This window comes from Rattus rattus, chromosome X, assembly GCF_011064425.1.
Source record: "Rattus rattus isolate New Zealand chromosome X, Rrattus_CSIRO_v1, whole genome shotgun sequence".
Taxonomy (NCBI): Eukaryota; Metazoa; Chordata; class Mammalia; order Rodentia; family Muridae; genus Rattus; species Rattus rattus.
In genome coordinates, this window is record NC_046172.1 from 73,719,008 (window position 1) to 73,741,879 (window position 22,872).

Below are 22,872 nucleotides of genomic sequence, written 5' to 3' on the forward strand. Positions count from 1 at the left end.
AAGCACCCATGTCAGGTGGCTCACAAACATCCATAATTTCAGTAGGGAATATAAAACCCAACCAAACAAACAAAAGACAAAACAAAAACATAACCAGAAGGAAGATGGACTTAAAGAAAGAAAGAAAGAAAGAAAGAAAGGAAGAAAGGAAGGAAGAAAGAAAGAAAGGAAGAAAGGAAAGGAGAAAGAAAGAAAGAAAGAAAGAAAGAAAGAGGAAGGAAAGAAAGAAAGAAAGAAAGAAAGAAAGAAAGAAGCGAAGGAGGAAAGGAATAAAGGAGGAAAGGAATAAAAGAAGGAAGGAAGGAAGAAAGGAAGGAAGGAACAAATGAATGAAGGAAAAGATTCAATTACAACTAGAGGCAAGATACTTTTCTTCCCTCCTTATATTTGCCTCCACCACACACCTGTTTGCAGAGCATTTATTGAACTCTACCAAAGTGGGTTTTAATTGAGATACTACAAGATGAGTTTTCTATGCATGCCATGTATAAGTCTCCTTTGTTCTAATAATTTTATCTGAACTCCCACATTGTAAGTTTACAGGTTTGATACTTTGTTTCCCTTAAAATATTTAATTCAAAATTGAAATGAAGATAATATGAGTGGGTAAGAGGGTACATATGCATTGACTTATCTTGTATAGGACGTGTAAAACAACAACAAATAACACAAATTTGAGTGAATTTATCTCTGGACCTAGACAAGTGAATATGTCAAATATTTCATCATTTCTAAAGAATTTAAGCAAAGACCATATTATCCTCTCCTTGAAGATAACACTGAATATGAGAAGATCCTTCTGTGTCATGCAGGGATCTTATTATGTCAATTAACTGAACTGATAATTTCAAATGACTGTTCTTCAAGCAAATATTTTGTAGCTTATGAGGTCTTCATTAGAAGTACTGCTTTAACTTGCTTTTTTATAGTTTCAATGCCTACCATATTGAATGCATTGGATGTATTGGATGTATACAAATGTGAATAGCCAAATAAATAGCAGGACATTATTGTGCTCATAATGTATGAGTTGAATAAATGGGTAATAAATAATAAGTAATTCATGCCATAATATAAATATAATTAACTAGGACATGCTTGGTGTTCTAGTTTTACTCTGAATTAGCATAACTGTGTTCTGAAACAGGATCACAACATTCAGTCCAGGTTGACTTGAAATTCACAGTACTTTCATCTCAGCCTCATAGGTACTAGAATCACAGGCATGAGGCATTATGGTTAGGTGATATTCCATTCAATTATATTCCATTTGGAAATTATTTTCAGTATCATAGGATGTTATAATTCATTCCAAAATTATTTATATTTTAGATATAGCGATTAATGTTTCCTCCAGTGTACTCTCTAGAATTGTGTCAAAATATGTCTAAAATAGTAGTATCACATATTTTAAAAAATAGTACATTTTACTTCTTTTTCACGAATATCTACTTTTAGTTTTTTTCAGCCTGTTCTGGAAGGGTGAAGTGTATGTGTATCCACTTTTTATGGTGATTAGATTATATGAAAACCAAAAACTTTTCAGTCCCTCCTACTCTTTTCAAACTTCTTCTCTCTGTATCTTATTTTCCCATGTTCTTCTTTTTTTCCAAAATTGCATCATAGTACCATGGCCTTTCAAATTACATGTAATGTAAATTTCAATATCATGAATATAGTAAAGAGATCTTGAATATACAATTAGATAGTTTGAAGCTTAATCATTGTTAGCTGGATTTTCTCTCTGTCTCTCTCTCTCTGTCTCTCTCTCCTGTGTGTGTGTGTGTGTGTATAAAGATATGGAATTCAAATCTGTAGGTTCTGATGTTTATTTTTTAGTAATGATTTATTAGTACGTAGTAGATCCAAATTAAATAGAGGTAAGATTTATTGAGGATTTTGAGTCATTAATTCGCTGCAAAAACAAATTACGCCTAAAACAAAATTGAGAGGTAAGGTATAGGCAAGAAAGGAGCTACTTCAATAACACACACAACACTCTATATCTATTAGAGATGTTTTTTCCAATTAGTGTTACTAAAATCCCTTAATTGCTATAAGACTGCTGGATGCTTTCTCCATAGTTGTTCTATTTTAAATCAATGTCTCCCATGTAATTATATTTAACATTTTCTTTTCTGTCATTATTATTCTGCTCTTTCTCATGTATTGTTAATCCAAGAAAATCTACTGAGGGAAGTGAGTTTTGAGTTGTATTTAAAGAAATGATGAGTGTGGATCACTAAAAATATGTTGAAAAAGCCATGACTCGACTGTGTTGGCTAGGGTGAAGAGCACACATCAGAGATTATAAATTTTAAGACTGGTTTGTTTGTGTGTTTGGTTGGTTGGTTGGTTTGGCACTTTTGGAAGAAGGTAATTAACACCCTTGAATATTATACTGCATTGTGTGGTTTCCTGATTATCAACAGTCCATAAAGATAATTACCTATCATTAATTTCTGTAATTTCATTTTATGTTACATATTATAAACAATATTATGAAAACAATTGATATTTATTTTTCAATATCAAAGACAAAATTATCTGTGGAAAGTATTGGCTGCATAGATAATATGTTTGGATTTGTTTTACATTAAAACTATTTTTCTTCTTATTAAAAATAGGTTGAGAAACTATCCTTATGTCAAATCTGACTCACTTTAACAGTTCTTAAAAATTAGCAGCTGTATTTAGTGGAAAATTTAAAGGTGTAATGTTGTAGGTGTCAACAGTAACAGGTTTTAATCAACTTTTTTTAAATTTAAAGTGATCAACTTAAGTAAAGCTGAATTCTTATTTCATCCAGCATATTATGAAGACATAGATTACAAATTATGTTTGCAAACAGTATTTTAAGCATCATTGTTTTAACATGATTCTAGATTACTGAGATTTAAGAGAGGCTAATGTTAATTAAAATAATGATTTATCGCTTGAAATTTCATAAATAATTGAGTATTAGATAAAAATTTCCAGTAAGCCTATCCATTTTTTACTATTGCATTAAAATAATAAATCAGTTAATAATAGTATTCAGAAACAAGTCAAGTAGCATTTAAATATCAACGCACATTCAGTAAGTAAGCCCTTATTGTAATAAGCCTTACTGTAAATAGTTCAACATTTTAAATGAGATTTCCTTACCTAATACAGCAACAAAAATATTTTGTAAGGGAAAAAATAATCATTATCTTTTATCCTTATGAAGAAAATCACTTAAAAAGCATAGTTTTCTAGTACTAACAGAATCACACCTGTTCTGATAAGAAAAACACCACCACCACCCCAGTGCCCCTGCCTGAATGTGTCCCTTCATGGCGAATGGCATCAATAGCTCATGCAAGCATATAAGGGAAAGATAAGAGGCTAGGGTAGGGTCAGGCACAATTTTTATTAAAAAAGAATAACAATCCACTTTAGGTAGCACAAGAAACCTATCAATCTTCTCTGAAGTAATTTTCAATAGCCCCACACCTTGCAGTGGGCTTTATGTTATAATGATCCCATCAACACCACCTCACTGATGAATAAGCTTCCTCCACCTCACTGATGAACAAGCTTCCTCCACTTCACTGATGAACAAGCTTCCTCCTCACAAACCCCAGGAGGAACATACTTAGGGTCATATCTCAGCCATAGCAGTTTGTCTGACTCATTGCCTTGAAACTAATTTGGTGATAGGAGGGCCTCCTTTTCTTTCTATATAAATAAGCTACATCTTTATGGTTTTCCAGAGAGAGGCTCAGGATTCAGAGTGTTTGGGTTCTAATCTTGGCTCTTTAAAGGAGTGTGAGCTTCAGCGTATTACTTCAGTCTTCCAGCTTCAGTGTCTTTCTCTCTTACATGAGAATAAAAACAAAACTGCCATGAAACACATTTTCATTCTAAATTACATAAAAACATTAAGATAAAATTGTTTTGGAATTAAACTTAAAAGTGTTATATGTTAAAAAAAACCTTAACTTAATTTTTAACCTGCTCTTATGTCAATTAAAATGATATGAAATATCCAGTCAAGTATAAAGTATTCTGGCTTTACAGGTGAAATCATGATGCAAACCATTTAAAACTGTAGTACTGCTCACAATTAAGATATGTTATGCAGATGATTATAGGCTATTATTAAGGCATTTTTCAATCATATACTGCTAAAGAGTTTTAAAGATAAGCTCCAGTCTTTCTCATCTTCAGTCAAAAGACTGAATTACTTATCCAAAGACATATTTAAATACATAACCAATATATTACAAATATAGTGGCTTTACTTCTTCAGTTGGGAGTAGAGACACCAGGAGGATATATGTGAGTTCAGTGCAAGCCTGATCCATATAGCCATCTCCATGCCAGTCAGCTCTACAGAGTAGACACTATCTCAGAAAATGCAATATAAAGTAAAGTAAAACCCATAACAAATATAGAGTATATATATTAGACTAGAGACAAAGTTAAGAGCACAGGATGCTCTCCTGTGTTTAATTCTCAGCACAGTGTGATTTATAATTTAAAATGAAGAATCGTGTTGAGGAAAAGTAAAATTTATAAATACAATGAAATGCTAATAAGTATTCCAGGCAAATGTAGCTAAACATGTTTGGTCCCAGTACACAAGACTGAGACAGCATATCACTGTATGTTCAAAATCAAACTGGGCTACAAAGTATATTTTAGATCAGTCATGGCTATATATCAATGACTCTTATCAAAATTTCTTCAAAAAAATTTAAGTTTTCCAAAGGCCTCAAATTGGAGAAGGAACTTTTTTACTGTAGGAAAATATCATGTACAAGAAAATTCTTTAAGCTGTGGAAAGTGCCAGCCCAGATACAAGGAAGAAGAAAGCAAAGAGACAAGCAAAAGTCATAAGAATACAGGGCTAAAGGTGATAACAAAAAAACAAACCAACAGTTTCTCACCTCTCAAGTCTCTGCTATGTTTTAGATGGTCCCCACATCTCCCAACCCCCAGAGGTTGCATATTTCCATTCATTCTGCTGGCCCTCAGGGTTTCACTCCTTTATTCTGCCCCTCAATACCTGATCATGTCCCCACTTTCCCCTCCTCTTCCCCTCTGCTACCCAGATCACTCCTGCCTCCCCCACCCACCAATTGCTTTTTTCCCCTTAGTCCAAGTAGGTCAATCCTACTTCAATAGCATCTTCACTTGGGCCCCTTTAGCTTGTTAACATTTTTGAGTTCTGTGGATTGTAGCATGGATATTGGGAGGGTCCTCAGATGAAATGCCCAACAGTGGGGAGAGGGAACTTGTAGAGTCTACCTCTAGCAGAAAGACAGGCCATCAAGTAGATGGATGTGGAGAAGAGACAGATGGAAAGGTGGTCTGGTCCGTTGACTGGCACAAATTGGGATCCATCTCAAGGGGAGGCACCAAGACCTGACATTATTACTGATATTATAGTGTGCTGATACAGATAGAAGTCTAATGTTGCAGCCTTCTAAAATGCCCAACAAGCAACTGAAAGAGTTAGATGCAGATACTTAAGCCCAACCAATGGACAGAAGCCCTGTGTTTGAGTTGAGGAAAAAATAGAAAAAGTCTATGAGGAGGACGACCTCATAGGAAGGCTAGTAGTCTCAACTGACCTGGACCCCTGAAATCTCTCAGACACTGTGCCACCAACCAAGCAGGATATACCAGCTGATATGAGGTTCCCCAAAACATAACACGAGAACAGTTTGATCTGCTCTCACTGAGAGAATAGGCACCTAACCTTGGAGAGACTTGAAGCCCAGGAAGTGGGGAGGCCAGCTGTTGTGAGGTGGGGAGGGGAGTGGTGACATCCTCTTGGAGACAGGAAGGAGGAGGAGGAGTTTTATGAGGAACTGTGGGAGGGCAGACTAGGAGGGGGATAATGACCAGGCAGTAAAAAAAAAAAACGATTAAAGATAAATATTAAATACAAACAATACCATATTTACAGAAACATGAACTGACATAAAAAGAGATCTGCCAAACATTCTTATGTTGATGAAGGATGACAACTCATAACAGATTATAGCTGCATCCAAATTTTACAACTTTTACAAAAATGCTAAAGAAATTATAATTTCAAAACAAATGGTTTTTCTCATGTGGGAACAGTATATTTCTTTGTTAAAAACAAAAACAATTAGTTAAATTGAAGACCTTATTTTCCTTTATTTTGTTATCGAGTTGCCAATTGCACAAAAATACTTACTACATAATAGTTTCAGAGTTTATTAATAAGTGAATAGTTTTACTGTATAATTTCATTTTACAATTCTTTTTTTGTGGCTCATCAAGCAATATATCTTTTTTATTATATGTTTCTAGGTGCCTTCGTAGATTAAGATCAGTGGCATCTTGGTCTAGGTAAAAACTGTTTAATAGAATTTTCTGTAATGATAGAAATATTTTATTACCTTTGACCTGGCTCAGTGGTAAAGAGCACTAGTTGCCCTCACAGAGAACCCAGGTTAAATTCCTAGCATGCATGAGGCAAATCACAATTGTCGATAAATACAGTTCCCGGTGCTCTGACTCCCTCACACAGACATACATGGAAGCTAAACACAATGATCATTAAATTAAATTAGATACATTACATATAAACAAATATTATATTACCTGCATTATGTATTAAAAACTGCGATGTGTCTTACAGTAACTAAATCATTGCATTTTAAAATGTAATTTTAGGTTTGACAACTGCATTTGGCAAAGACTACTATATTGGACTACATATATCTATATACTTATAATTAAAATGTGAATTTAATTTTGAAAATAAATCTTTTGCTGACACAATGAAACATCATATTTAACATTTCTGATCTTCTGCTATCTATGAGACCAATTGCTGATCAAAGCAATTTTACCATAGTAAAGTTTCAAGTTTCAGTTTTTGTGAATTTACAGGAAGAGGTAATGTAGCACATACTCACAATTTTGTGGAGTGAATGACAGTTACAACAAGTGTGAGACAGTTTCAGTTCTGATAAATTATTCTGTCATTTGAATTAAATAGTTGGACACCTCTAAATAAAAAAAACAGAATGAAATATTTAAGTATTTCTTTTATTAGGTAAGATGATCAGAATATATGAGGATAATATATATCTGTATAATGAGATATAGTTGCTATGTTTCATATTTCAGACTTTGAAGTGAATGTTTTAATTCTCAAAACAGTAATGCTTTTATAAATAAAATTAATGTTTGGTTTATATATAGATTTTTACTACAGATCTACAATGTAAAATAACTACAAATTTGAGGAATATTAACAAATCTACAAGACATTTCACTTAAAAATTAATCTAGAATATGAGAAATGCTTAAGAATATAATACTGAAATCTATATATTGTCTTTGTTATAAACACCCAACAAATTCATTAAAATTGTTTTAGACTTAGATGAACCCAACCACTGAACTTATTGCACACATAAAGAAGACATAATAAGAAATACTTTATTCCTAATTGTTATACTCTTTTTAAAGAAACAATTCTGTATAAATAATTTTGTTCATAATTTAAATGTATCATTGCTGGAGATAGACTAAAATGTGGTATTATGACTGCCTTAACTATCTACTGTTTAATTGTTTTCTATTTCTTTATTAACTAAAATAAAAATCATCATCAATTAGCTTTGTTTTTGAGCTGACAGAAACAAAAAGAAAACCAAAAATTCAGAGAATTAATGGTGAAATATTTAGTGAATCTGTAAGCTAAGATATTTTATGCAGTTATAAACCAAACAGGAAGACTCATTTAAAATGTTGCCAGGACTTTCCTTGATTAGTGGTAAGGAATGTTCACTTTTTACATACGGATATTGTCACTAAAAAGTCCAGTAGTCTTCCAGAAAGAGATTCATTGTGTTCTCAGGGAAATTAATACAGATATTAAGGATAAAATTCTTCCATACACTGCTGGGAACAATTTTATAATAGATATTATTCACTTTTTCACTGTCAGTATTTTAGCTGAATTTTATTTACAGGGTGTAAGATGCAATCATGCCTTAAAATGCCAGTTGCAAGATTTTAGTAATACAGTTCATTGGATTTTTCAATACTAATTTTACTTAAATTATGATTTTGATAAATTAGTAGCTGATATAAATAAGGTTGTACTGAAGTATGAAAATTGATAAAGATAATCTCATAAATCCTTCAAGCATATACCACAATTATATTATTTTAATTGTTTAGGGAACTGGGCAATTAATAGTCAAATATTAATTGATCTTCCTAAATAGAAACATTAATATAATGAATATAATATGAAGTATGTTTATGTTTAGAATTATATTATTTTAATAATTCAGGAGAACTGTCATTATATAACAGTATCACTTACCTTTAAGTTCAATTGAAAAACTACCCAGTCAAGTATTAAAACCTATATAATCAAAGCCTTCTAACAAACATTCTCAAATTTCTAAAATATATTTTAAAAATTCTTTTAAAAAATTGCATACTTTTTTATTTACATTTCAAATATTATCCCCATCCTGGTTTCCCATCCAAAACCCTATCCCATCTCCCCCCTTCATCTATGAAGATGTTCCCCACCCAAATACCCACCCTTCCTGCCTCCCCTGCCTTGACATTCTGGGTCCAGCCTTACAGGACCAAGGGCCTTCTCTCTCATTGGTGCCCAAAAGGCATCCTCTACTACATATGCAGCTGGGCCATGGATCTGTGCATGTGTACTCTTTTGGGTAGTGGTTTATTCCCTGGGAGCTCAGGTTGGTTATTATAATTCTTATGGGATTGCAAACCCCTCCATCTCTTTCAAACCTTTCTCTAACTCCTGCAATGGAGAACCCATTCTCAGTTCAATGGTTGTCTGTGAGCATTTGCCTCTGTATTTGTCACGCTCTGGCTGAGCCTCTCAGGTGGCAGCTATATCAAGCTCCTGTCAGCATTCACTTCTTGGCATCAGCAATATTGTCTGGGGTTGGTGGCTGTATGTATATGGGGAAGCATCCACACTTTAGTCACCCTCCTTCTTGAGCTTCATGTGGTCTGTGGATTGTATCTTGGGTAATTCAAGCTTTTGGGCAAATATCCACTTATCATTGAGTGCATACCATGTATGTTTTTTGTGATTGGGTTACCTCACTTAGGATGATATTATCTAGTTCCATCCATTTGCCAATGAGTTATATGAAGTCATTGTTTTTGATAGCTGAGTATTACTCCATTATGTAGATTACCACAAATCTGTATCCATTCCTCTGTTGAAGGGCATCTGGGTTCTTTCCAGCTTCTTGCTATTATAAATAAGGCTGCTATTAGCTTAGTGTAGTGTCTGAAACTTTTTTCTTAAATAGCAATACTTCCTATTGCTCACTTTTTTTGATATTATGAAATCATAGTACTATAATAGTTTGTAAAGAAACACAGGCTGTCTTACTTTATGCTTCTATTTCTCCTTTCCTTTTCATGTAAACATTTTTATTTTATGCATGGTAGGACTCTTAGAAAATTGTACAGTATTAAAGGTGATCCTTCTGAGAACATTTTTATGCCTAAATGTAAAATTTCTAGAGGATTAAATATGAGAGAACCAGAGAATATTTAATGTATTTCCATGAGCATCATGTAGTAAGTTCCAGAGAAGACCAAATATTACATATTCATCAGGCCACTATTTTCTCTGCACTATCACTTCAGTACACTGTCAAACCTTTATTTTATTATTCTCTGATGCTAGTCAACTCTTTTACTGAAGTTCTTCCTATGCTTTTATTTTGAGGAATTTTGTTTAATAGAATTTTTTATTTAATGTATTTTTATAACATCTTTTGTTTACAGTCCAGGCTATATCTGCCCTCCAGTCTACCTTCTGACTGTTCCACATTCTGTATCTCCTCCCCAGTCTCAATGAGGATATCCTTATGACCCAACCCCAAGCCACCAGATCTCCCAAATTTCTGGTGCCTACAGTCTCTTGAGGATTTGGTGTATTTTCTCTGACTGAGCCCACACCTGGCAGACCTCTGCTGTATATGTGTTGGACATTTCATAACAGCCAGTGTATACTACCTGATTGGTAGCTCAGTGTCTGAGAGATCTCAGGGTTCCAGGTTAGTTGAGAATGCTGGTCTTCTTACAGGTTAATCTTCCTCTCCAGCTTCTTCCAGCTTTCCCCTAATTCAACCACAGGGGTCACCAGCTTCTGTCCATTGGTTGGGAGAAAATATCTGTATCTGACTCTTTCAGCTGCTTGTTGAGTCTTTTGGAGAGCAGTCACGATTGGTTCCTTTTTGTGAGCACACCATAGCGTCAGTAATAGTGTCAGACTTTGGAGCCTCCCCTTGAGATGGATCTCAATTTGGGCCAGTGGCTGGACCTCCTTTCCCTTAGTCTCTCTTCCATTTTGTCCCTGTAGTTCTTTCAGGCAGGAATAATTCTGGGTCAGAGTTTTTTACTGTGGAATAGCAATCCCATCCCTCCTCTTAATGTCCTGTCTTTTTATTGGAGGTAGGCTCTACTGGTTACCTCTTCCCACTGTTGGGCATTTCATCTAGGGTCCCTTCCTTTGAGTACTGAGAGTCTCTCACCTCCCGGGTCTCTGGTACATTCTAGAGGGTCCCCTCATCTCCTACTTCCAGAGGTTGCCTGTTTCCATTCTGTGTGATGTCCCTCAGGACTTCATTCCTGTTCCCCTACCCAATACCTGATCATGTTCTTCTCTTTCCCTCCCCTGTCCCCTTTCCCACCCAGGGTCCCTCTCTCCCTACACCCTTCTGTTATTGCTTTCTTTTCAATACCATGTGGGATTAAGGCATTCTCATTTGAGGCCTTTAGCTTGTTAACCCTTTTTGAGTTCTGTGGATTGTATACTGAGGATTCTGTACTTTTTTTTGGCTAATATCCAACTTATTGAGTACATACTATGTATGTCCTTTTGGGTCCAAGTTACCTCTCTCAGGATGATATTTTTCTAGTTACTTCCATTTGACTGCAAGACTCATGATATCCTCATTCTTAATAGCTGAGTAGTATTCCATTGTGTAAAAGTACTACATTTTCTATATTTATTTCTCTGTTGTGGGATATCTGGGTTCTATCTGGCTTCTAGATATTATAAGTAAGGCTGCTTTGAAAATAACGGAGCATGTTTCCTTGTTATATATTGGAGCAACTTTGGGTATATGACTAAGAGTGGTATAGCTCGATCTTCAGGTCATGAAATAGATTTATAACTGTTTTTTGAGTAGAAATAATTTCCTACATATATTTAATATAATTTATGTACTTGGTGTAAGTTTAAAAACAACATTGGATGAAATCAGTTAGTTCTTAAGGAATTTAAATTAAGCAAATGTTTAATTAGTATAATTAAAGTATAATAACAAATGTAATCTATCATTTGAATTTTTAACTCAGAGTTGATTTGTTACAAAATGTCTTGCACATATTATCAATTCTATTAAAGTATTTGATGCTGCAATGGTCATAATGAAATTTGTCCCAAGAGTATAAAGAAATGTTATATTTGCTATCTTCAATATTTTTTAATTCATCTTCAAAATCTAATATAAAATATTCCCTAATTCGGATATGAAAACTGAAGAAAATTAATATTGAAGCTGAATCATTTTAAATTTTCCTTTAAGTGCTTTGTCAAGGTTGATTTTACAGATTTTGAAACCATGTTAGACAATATTATACTGACTCTCAAGAGTTCAAATGAATCAATAGTCAATAAACATTTTAGAGAATAAAGGAAACGTTGTTGGAATCTACTTCTCAGAGAAATTTAGTGCCAAATGCGAACTTTATACTTGCATAAAATGGAATATAATAAAAGAGCTCTTTGTAAAATAGTTTTTGGCAATAATTTTATATAGTTTCATTTCATTGAGTCTTTTATTTGAGTGTATCAGTTTTCAGAGTTATACAAGAAGTACTCAAGTCTCATAGTTCACATAATATACCTGTTCCTATTCTACAATGATCTTTCACTTTGATAGATTAGTGTTTATCTCTTGATGTTATTTCTCTTTACTATTATTTTCAGCACAGCAAACCACTTTATTGTTTATTATGTCTTCCAAGGACATTTTCTTGTTCATCAGGACATGAGTAAACAACTATATCATAATTTTGCCAATGTTGAAGGATGTTTTTTTGCTTGGTAGATAATATAAAATATTCTGAATGAACTTTGGAGAATGAGCAAATATAAGTGTGTATTTTTTTTAGTTTGTAGGCTTATATTTAAAATTTTTAACAGCTTGTTATTATATATGTAAACTAGTCCCATTCAAAATACCCAATTAAAATACACTGCAAATAAAATTAGAATTGTAATTTAGGAATATATCTTATTTTGACAAATATTTGGAGAGTTTGTTTGCAGTGGAGTTTTAGCTACTCATAGGCCTAAAACACAAGGTTTATTTGAATGAACACAGAATTTTGAATGCATCTCTACAGAACTTTAGTAAAGCCTGGATACAGAAACCTGTTTTCAAGCAAAAAAAGAAAATATATCTATACACCATTTGGTGATTTATATTTAGAATTGCAAAAGAATGAGGTGGCTGTGCCATCCCTGTTTACATTGTTTATGCCTGAATTTGTTATATCAAAAATAAATATTCTAGTTTTTGATTTTCTACTTTTTCTTTACATTTTAGAAGTGCTTATTGAATTTATTCTTTGATTTTTCTCTAATTATCAGGATTCTTGTTCCGTGTAAATCACTACATAAAACAACCATATTTTAGTGTGCAAATATGATAATATGTAAACAGCATAGGTACTACTTACTGTGCTAGGTGGAAATTTGTAATTCTGTTTCCGCTTTCATTCTGCTTTCCATATTTATTTCTAAAATTATCTATAGTATGTGTGAAAAACAATTTGTGGGGGAGGAAAAATTAAATCTATAAATATGTTTTCATCAAGAGAAATAAACAATATGCATATGTGTAAGCAAATTTTCCCTGAGTATTTAACTTAATGTATCAAGTTCCTCAAAGTGGGATGTGGGAGCCTCTTCACAGGTCTGTTTAGCCACAACATTTTAGTAATTTATTTCTAGAATTATGAACTCAACTCTAATATGTAACAATAAAATTATCAATTAGTAAATATAAGTGCTTGCATGAAATTTTGGCGACTGAAATTATTTAAACTTGAATATTCAGACCCTGTAACAGTATGATTTGAGTCCAGTATACAGAAATTGAACACTGAAGTGAAGATAGATTAATCTGTTAATATTATCAAATGAATACAGAGTAGAAGAACAGGTATCTTCTCTATTTTGTTCACATATAGATTCTTAGTACCTATAACAATGCTTTACATTACTATTTATTACTATTAATAAAAAGTTCTTGAGTTATGGAAAATGTCCATGTTCTTGTGTTATTAATTAGTAACAAGAAAGTAGATATAATCAACAAAAATTAAAAATATAACAATGTAGAATACAGAAGACAAAGCGTTATTATACAGGAAGAAGAAAACCCATTTTTTACCAGAACTACATTGGTTTGTAGGGTGGGCAGCCTTTAATATTCAATTGTCTTCAATATAGCTCAGTAAAAAGAACAAAGGACTTCCAATTTCTAAAAATAAAGGAGATATCACAATACTAAATTCATGCACTATTTTTTCTTATTATTTGTACAGTTGCATTATTTCAGTAAGAGTTCTTTAGAGTCGTACGATATAGGTTTTAATGAGACGTAGAAGCTTGTATTGGCTGAATTGGCTGAATTAAAAGTAGTATGGGGCATAGAATAGATTTAGAGAAAGCAAGTTCATGGAATTAGGTCATTGTCTTAATTGTTTTTCTTATTTTGAGATAGTGTAACATGTATGCAATGTTTTCTTTTAAACAGTCTGTATAAATTTTCTGCCAATTGTAATAATGTGTAATTCCTAAGGGTGGGATAAGAATAGACTGGTACTTTAATTCCGTTTACACTATTCCAATTTCACCCTGTATGTTTGCATTATATTTATAAAAATCATTCAGGCACACACTTTTCAAGTGTCCTAGATTCAGTGTAGAATATATATATATATATACACACACACACACACACACACACACACACACACACACACACACACAAACACACACACATTAGCTCTTGGTATCAACAGAGTGTTTTTAATCACACATTCATAACAGTAGAAATCAGTAATTCACAGGAGACCAGATCTTAAACAGGTTTCTATATTGGGCAATCCCAGTTCTCATCATTGATTGAATGATGCTAAAAATACAAAAGTGCCTACAATAGTCTTTTGCTGTTGTTTACTCAGATAGAGCATATCTTCAGTATTTATTTTCTTCATTATTATATCTCAGTCACTTATAAATGACACTAACATCTAAACAAAATTTCTTAGATATATAATGCATGTTTCAGAGGATCTATGATCATACTTTATAAAAAATATATTTTTAACACTTAGTTCATGCTGTAAATAATTTCTTTTGTTAAAGAGTATTTGCTTATTCTATTACTGACTAACATGGAAAATTTTCATTTCTTCTAAGTTCATGGATTTAAAATTGGCATATGCTTATATATTTTAAATGCAGATATCTAGCTATGTTGTTGATTGGTTAATAGCACATTTTCTTGCAGGTAAGTTCACAGAAAAAGGTATTTATATTTATATCCCTGTGTTTAAAATCATTGCTGAAACATTGTTAATGTTGCTAATTCCTAATAATCATTGAGTTGAGAATATCATGAGAAACCTGCCTACATCAATACTTTCCAGTAATGTAATTTTAAGTGTCTCCATATAGTCATATTTAAAAGCTGCTGTGTGCTTTAATAGCAACATTTATTCATATTATTTATAAAGATCTAAATCTAGATCTATTATTTATAAAGATATATAGCTTTCATATTTTATTTTATAACATTGCACACTAATATTTTCAATTTTTTATATAAAATATTACTTAATATGTCAAATGACTGTATCAAACATGTAAAATAGAGAATTTGAATAAAGAAATGTCAAAAATGAGACAAAGAATTTATAGAACTATAAGATAACTGTTGAATTTTATCAATGAATTAAAGTAGTAAGGGCTGAGGAATAACACTCAAAATGTATATAAGAAATACTCAAGTTAATAAAAAAAATAAATAAAAAATAAATAAAAAAAAAAGAAAAAAAAGTAGTAAGGGCTGAGGAGATGTCTCAGAAGTACTTGTCATGGTGTTCTAGAAGACTCAAGTTTTGATTTCTAAGACCCACGTTGAGAAACTCACAACTATCTGTAATTCTAGTAGTGGAATCTAATATCTATGACTTTTTAAGCATCCACACTAACAAATGAACACATATGCTTAAAAGTAATACAAATCAACACTAAAATCCATAGAATAAAATATTGTAAGGTTTTTAAGGAGGAATAAAAGGAGGAGAAAGTGTTTTTTGTTTTGTATTATTTTGAAAAACCGTTTTGTATTTTATACATGGATGTTTTTCAATTAAATGAATATAGTGCCCTCAAACTCAGAAGAGGCTTCAGATATCTTGAATGGTGTTATAGATAGTTGTAAGTGGGCATGTGGATCAAATCAAAGCCTAGGTACTCTGCAAGTACAAGTGCTCTTAACATATGAATCATCCTCCGGCCTCTTAATAAAATTTAAAAAAATAATAAAAGAAGATAAAACACAACTACATTACAATTGTACAAAACAAACAATCAATAGAAGAAGAGGGCAAGAAATGGCAACAACAGACAGAGACCCATTTGCTTGTGCAATCACGAATTCCATAAAACCATGAAATTAGAAGCTATACTGTATATGTAGAGGACTTGGTACGTGCCTGCGCAGGACTTGTGTATGCTGTCTCAGTAATTGAGTTCACATATTTGAATATATTGATAAGGAGGGACTTTTTCTTCTAGGATCCTCTAGCCCCTCTGACTGTTCCACTTTTCTGCCTCTTCTTCCATGTAGTCCTTGATCTCTGAAGTAAGGCATTTGATTGACACGTCGCTCTATTACGTGTTGCAGAAGGAAGCTCTTCTGATGATGGCATAGCAAGGCAATGATCTAAAGAACACAGCAGAATGGCATTAAGAGTCATTTGATTGATTTCTCCTTTAGATAAATAGTCATATTTTTTTTCCTCTTAGGTCACTGTCCTGTCTAGTTTTAGGAATTTTTCCAGCAGAGCAGCACTAGATAGATCAAGCAGCACTCTTTCTAGAGCAGCACTCCTTTCATCAGTGAGCTTTAAGTCAAATCATATATTGGTTACTGTCACAAACTTTCACCACTATTTTATCAGCTTATCTTACAGTCACATTACTTGTGTTGATGGAAAGTTTGTAGCTGGCACGGTGTTTAGCTTCCTTCTTTGCTAGTGTGTAGAGTTCCTTCAAATAATATAAATACTATTCCATAAAGGAGACAGTTCTAGACAGGCACCAGCTTGACTTCTCTCTGTTCAATGGGTTGAGTAGTTGTTGTCTTCAGCAATAGCATCGTACTATCAATGTGTAGAGAGCAACTTACAGCCTTTGTAACAGGCTGGTATGTTCAGGGGTTTCCATGGTATCTTTTTGGTCTACAATTCAATTTAATGTTATTGATTCCAAATACAAGAAGCTTCATTGGGTGATTAGAATTGTCAGGATGTGACTCCTTTTTCCCGCTTAGTTGGCAATTTCGTTTAGATCACTATATATGTATTTATATATGTATATATTTTAGGAAACTTCTACTGTTTTAAGTTTGCATGGGATCACTCAAACGGTCTTAATTTTAGCTATTTTTCTTTGTATTAAGGGTCTTTTCCCTCCTCTTCCCTGTTTGATACTATTTCACTCTACCTCCTGCATATATATATATATATATATATATATATATATGACATGCTTTTATAGTATGACATGATGAGTTATATATTATCATAGGAAAATTTGATCAAGCTGAGATTAGCAAAACTATCACCTGATACCTTTTTGTGACTTAAATGTAAAAAAAACCCCAATAGCAATAGTTTATTGCAATCTTTATATAAAAAGCAATTACCTTTCTTATTTTCAAAACTAGTCCAGGTATTTGTTATCTTGTTTATTCTTATATTGTTTATAGCATAAATTATCCTTTTCCAATCTATAAACACAAATTTCAAATTTCATCTCTCCTGTTAATTATTTGCATGTTATTTAGAGATTTATAGTTCTAACCATAATGTGTATTCATAATCTTTTATCTTATTTCTACGTCCTATCAGTACCCTAAATGTTTTTCACTGTTTCCTGAAAAATAACAGCAACATCGGCAAAAACAAAAAAATTATGTTCCCAAAATTCCAAAAGAACAGATATAGATAACAGTCTGAAATTTGAATATCTGTAATTTATATTTATTCATTTTCTAATCCAAGCAAGAATCAATTCTGTTTTGCCTGTCACAATTTCTCCCCTGTATTTAGATAGTTGTCATATAACCCATTTTCAATACTAGAATATGTTTGCTTTGAATTCAGATTTGTCCAAGTCTTTCATGTGTAAATGTGTTTTACACTTTGTACACAGAACTGAAACTATGGAATATTATAATATTAAATGTTTATTGCCACTAAAATAATTGTTTTTGAAATCATCAGTAAAACAAAGAAACAATGGTATTTTTGTTATTGAAATCAAATATAACTTTATTTCCCTTGATCTTAAATCAAATATTCAAATTAATTGTATTTTTTAAAATATCTTCAAATATTGAATTCATGAACTTCTTCAGTAGTGAACAATGTTCTTAATATACAATTGCCTTTAACTACTATAGTTGATGCTTCATTTCTTTTTACTCTTACTCTAGAAACAAATAACATCATTCAAAACGAGCCTGTCATTTATTTATCAGTATTGTTAATATTTCATTTAATTATTTTAGTTTTAAGCAGCTTTTATTTATCCTGCAGATTTATAGTTGAATTTCTAATTATTCTTTTCTCTCTTCTTCCCTCTCTCTATTTTTCCCTGTGTTTTCTTTTCTCTTTGTCAGTATATCGTGGGCTGACAAACAGTACCTTTGGTATCGAGACTGGTATGGACTTGTTGTCCGGGACGTATATATTTGCGGTCCTGTTAGCATGCGTCGTGTTTCAGTCTGGCGCCCAGGAGAAGAATTATACAGTCCGAGAAGAAATGCCAGAAAACGTCCTGATAGGCGACTTGTTGAAAGACCTCAACTTGTCGCTTATTCCCGACAAGTCCTTAACCACTCCTATGCAATTCAAATTAGTTTACAAAACCGGGGATGTACCATTGATTCGGATTGAAGAGGGTACTGGCGAGATCTTCACTACTGGCGCACGCATTGATCGTGAGAAATTATGTGCTGGAATCGTGTTGGATGCTCGTTGCTTTTACGAAGTGGAGGTTGCTGTTTTGCCGGATGAAATATTTAGATTGGTTAAGATACGCTTTCTGATAGAAGACATAAATGATAATGCACCGTTATTCCCGACAACTGTCATCAACATATCAATTCCAGAAAACTCGGCTATAAACTCTCGATATTCTCTTCCGGCAGCCGTTGATCCTGACATTGGAATAAATGGAGTCCAAAATTACCAACTAATTAAGGTATGTTTTAAAAACATTTTGTTACCAATATTAACATTCTTATAGGGTAAAGGATCTTTTGAATACTTTTGAATAAACCATCTTAATTTTCCATGTTTATGCAAAGCATATTAGAGAAAAGTCATTAATGTACATTTTGCTATCACATGAGATTTTTTTTAACCTGGATGTGCATATATTCCTTTCCAAATATTTGTGTTTCCACAGACAAGGATCTCAGCTCTGCTATTTATAAATTAACAGATTACTTAGGATCTGATTTTGAATCAGCCTAGTCATGCTCTGTCATAAATTTCACCTAAATATACAACTTTAGATATTAAGAATGACTACATGAGGCAATTGATTTTTAAAAGATTACTTGAGACAAAATGCTTAATCTTAGTACTTGAAAAATGTTAAAATTATGAGAGATGATTAGGATATTGCTCTTGAGAGTGCAGTGCATGTATATAATGAAATATGATAAAAGATATACCACATTAACTGACCGTTACTCCTCCCATATCCTCCCAACATATCCCTAATTAAAAGTATTTTTTTACTAGAATTTCTGCAAACATTTGTATTACTGATAACATTTTCAGGTTGATTTCAAATCAAGGATTGAACTCAAATCATCTTTTTAGTTCTTAAAGTGGGACTAAACAATCTTTGATTTCTATAGATTATTTGTTTTGTCTGAATTATTTGAGAATAAAACTTTCATATTTTCTATTACAAAAAATGCTAAGTAGGGTTTTTTCAAGTTTTTTCAGTTAATCTAGAAACAGTTTGGCTTAATTTGAGTCTTGTGATAGGACAAACAATGGAAAAATGAACAAAATACTACATGCTAATCAAATATATGCACAGAGGTCTCACTTCAGAAGTACATAGAGTACATGGAAATTCTTTTAATTACTGAGAAGATTTACAAAATAGTTAAAACCTCAGTTATTGGTGTGTGAAATAATAAAATGTACTTAGTGGTCTTCAGATATTGAGCACATTTACAGATATTATATTGATATAGATAGGATATTGAAAGTTTAAAATTTATACATGTTTTCTGATTATGCACTAACAAAATGCAATTGACATTATGACTAATGAAGGTTAGTGAAGAACACACACACACACACACACCTATCTGTATTGATAGACAGACAGACAGACAAATAGCTTTGATGGTTATAATCTGTAGAATTTGACCCAGGTATTGTATATAATATGGGGAACTTGCTCAACTGACCTTGTTGTCGTTATAAGATACATATCTTTATAAACAAATGCAAAATCAGTTTTCTTGAGTGAACTCAAATAAATACAGATATTTGGGTTTACGAACTAATTCTAAAAAGGAAGTATCTATTTGGAGTAGTGATGTAAAACAGAGGTTTTAAAAGGTTCTTTGATAAACATTTTTAGAATAGGTCTGTACAGTGATGTTTACTTTTCTCATGTATTGGTAACAATACAGGAAAAATGTTAATCAGAATTTTATGTACATCTCTTTTTTTTCACTTCCAACATGTGTATTAACCAACACCAACTGTGTCTTTTATCTAACTTCTTAAAAATAATATGTTGATCATTCTGAAATTACAAAACAGGTAGAAGTCTGAAGAATAAGCACTAAGCATAAAATAAATGGGCATACACAAAATGTTATAGCAATATATTAAAATATTTGACTAGTTAAAATTGTGAAACTTAGGAGCCTGATATAGTTGTCTCCTGAGAGGTTCTGCCAGACCCTGACAAATACAGAGGCAGGTGCTTACAGCCAACCATTGAACTTATAACAGGGTCCCCGAGTTAGAGAAAGGAATGAAGGAGCTGAAGGGGTTTTCAGTCCCATAGGAAGAACAACAATACTAACCAACCAGATGCCCCAGAGCTCCCAGAGACTAAACCACCAACCAAAGAGTACACATGGAGGGACCCATTGCTCCAGCCACATATGTAACAGAGGATGGCATTATCTGACATCAATGAAAGGAGAGGCCCTTTGCCCTGTGAATGCTCAATGCCCCCGTTGTGTGGGAAAGCCAGGACAGAGAGATGGGAGAGGGTGGGTGAGGAAGAATTTAAGAGATAATTTTGTCATCTCTACCACAGGACAACTTAATACAGTTTTACATTTGTCCTGAAAATTGATTAACAAATTTAAATGAACAACCTTGCTTGAAAGATTTCATCTCTGTTAAAATATGTCTATTTTCATTTGACTTTCTTAAAAAATGTCACCAAATGATATAGGGTTTTCAATAACGTGTAGAAATACAGTATACAATTTCTTTTTGGGTTAGTACATACAATACAACTAAATAACTATATATTGTGGCTAAAATACTTTGGCATTTGTATAGCATCAGGAACAAATACTGTTCTGAGTGCTTGTTAAAAATAATGAGAATAGAATAAAAAGCATTGCCCAGGGCACTCAAAAGGCTGTGACACAGGTGACATTAACCGAATGCACTTTAACTTGGAAAAAGGTCCTGTCATAAAAGTGGCATGTATTATGTGGAAAGATAACTTAAAAGCTTATTTGATTCATCCATAAACTTTAGTAAGTTTTACTGTTTGAAAGTAAGTTGGCCAGCAATAATACTTTTGTAACAGACTTGCTGTCTTCACAGCATATGTTGAAATTTAATTACTGCTAATCTTATGTACTTTTATTGAACACTTTGTACTTTTATTGGTCATAATTATGATAATATTATACATATATACAAATATTCATATCAATGTCATATATGTCAGTAATAGAAAATACAGAAAATTCTAGGGAAAATTAGGTTAATATACAGTTTTATATTAACTTACTGAAATTAAATTATATAGTGGAGAATAGTAAATATATGAAGATATGTAGAATATGAAGTAGCCTAGCCAATAATAGTACTAAAATGTCAGCTTGAATGAAAATACTAACTTTTGAATTCAGATTATCCAGTACTTTTAGTTATACTCTGGTATAAATGAAAATTGTATTAATATCACATGTACATTATACTTAGAAAATATTTTCTTATTTCCAAATTTTTTATTCCACGTTTTTAATATCAAAGTTAATTTAAAATATTTCTCAGTTAATTCATTTAAGCATTAACTTGCTTATTTGTGCAATTATCGTAAGGTTAATTTTCAACATTTTAAAAGGATTATAACATTTTAAAAGTATGTATGTATTTATATATTTAATTACATTAAAAATGTTGCCCTCCTCCTAGTCCCCAGGGACTCTTATGGAAGAGTTTTGGGAAGGATTTAAAGATCATGAAAGGGATAGGAAATCTACAGGAAGATCGTGCTGTGGGGTGGAAGAAATAGAAAATCTCTAAGCTCACCATTATCTCCTCCCATGTCCATCCAGGGCTCGTATTTCAGTTCTGGACATGCTCAGAGACAAAATACTGATGTTCATTATTGGGTATTGGCAAAGAAATATATTCCTAAATCACTGTAACTTGTTAGATCATGAAGAGATTTGAAGTTTGAAAGAATCACGAGGGGCTATTACAGCTTTCATATGCTGCAACATTTGCACCAATTGGAACTTTGGCTAATATCTTGGGACCTCAGAATAGAACTAACAGCAGCTCTTTGAAGGAAGAAGATAATTTCCTATTTGCTTCATCTCTTGTTTAAGAGTCTGGTCACTTACAGCCAAAAACATTTCTGACTCCATCAGCCAGATCTTAGGCAAATGGTTAGATTGGAATGTCAGTGATCTGAATTGGTGCAAAATCAGTTATGTGTGCCAACATCTCTAATCTGGCTTCTGGTTCAGTGATTTTTCTATGAGGACTGTAACTTAATACAGGTATACAGGTATAACTTAATACAGGTATAGCAAAGGATTCCAGACAGCAATTAAGTGCTAATCTCTTAAGAGAATCTCCCAAGGTTAGCAGTTCAGACCTGTGCATTAACTCTTTTCTATACCAAATGGATGCACTGTTTCAACCAAGGTCTGTAGGTGGCAAGAACATTTGGGTAAATAACAGTTTTTTCTAACTTTCTTCCTTTCTTTACATTCCCTATGTCTTTCTTTTTTTATTGTATATTTTAAATTTACATTTCATATATTATTCTCTTTCCTGGTTTCCCATCCATATGCCCCCTATCCCATACCCCTCCCCTTCTATGAGTGTGTTCCCCTCCAAAATCAACCCCCTTCCTGCCTCCCCACCCTGACATTCCCTACTGGGGTTCAGCCTTGCAGGACTAAGGGCTTTCCCTATTGGTCTTGGGCCAAGGCCATCCTCTGG

At 32.8% G+C, this 22,872-nt stretch overlaps 1 protein-coding gene across 1 annotated transcript in view; it reads left to right on the top strand.

Moving 5' to 3' along the window:
- Positions 1 to 22,872, top strand: part of LOC116888613 (protocadherin-11 X-linked) — a 284,660-nt gene that overhangs the window by 30,226 nt on the left and 231,562 nt on the right. The window contains exon 2 of the mRNA XM_032889912.1: positions 18,024 to 18,607. Coding sequence (XP_032745803.1) covers positions 18,068 to 18,607 — 540 coding nt within the window. The 5' untranslated portion in view covers positions 18,024 to 18,067. The remainder of the gene's footprint in view (positions 1 to 18,023; positions 18,608 to 22,872) is intronic.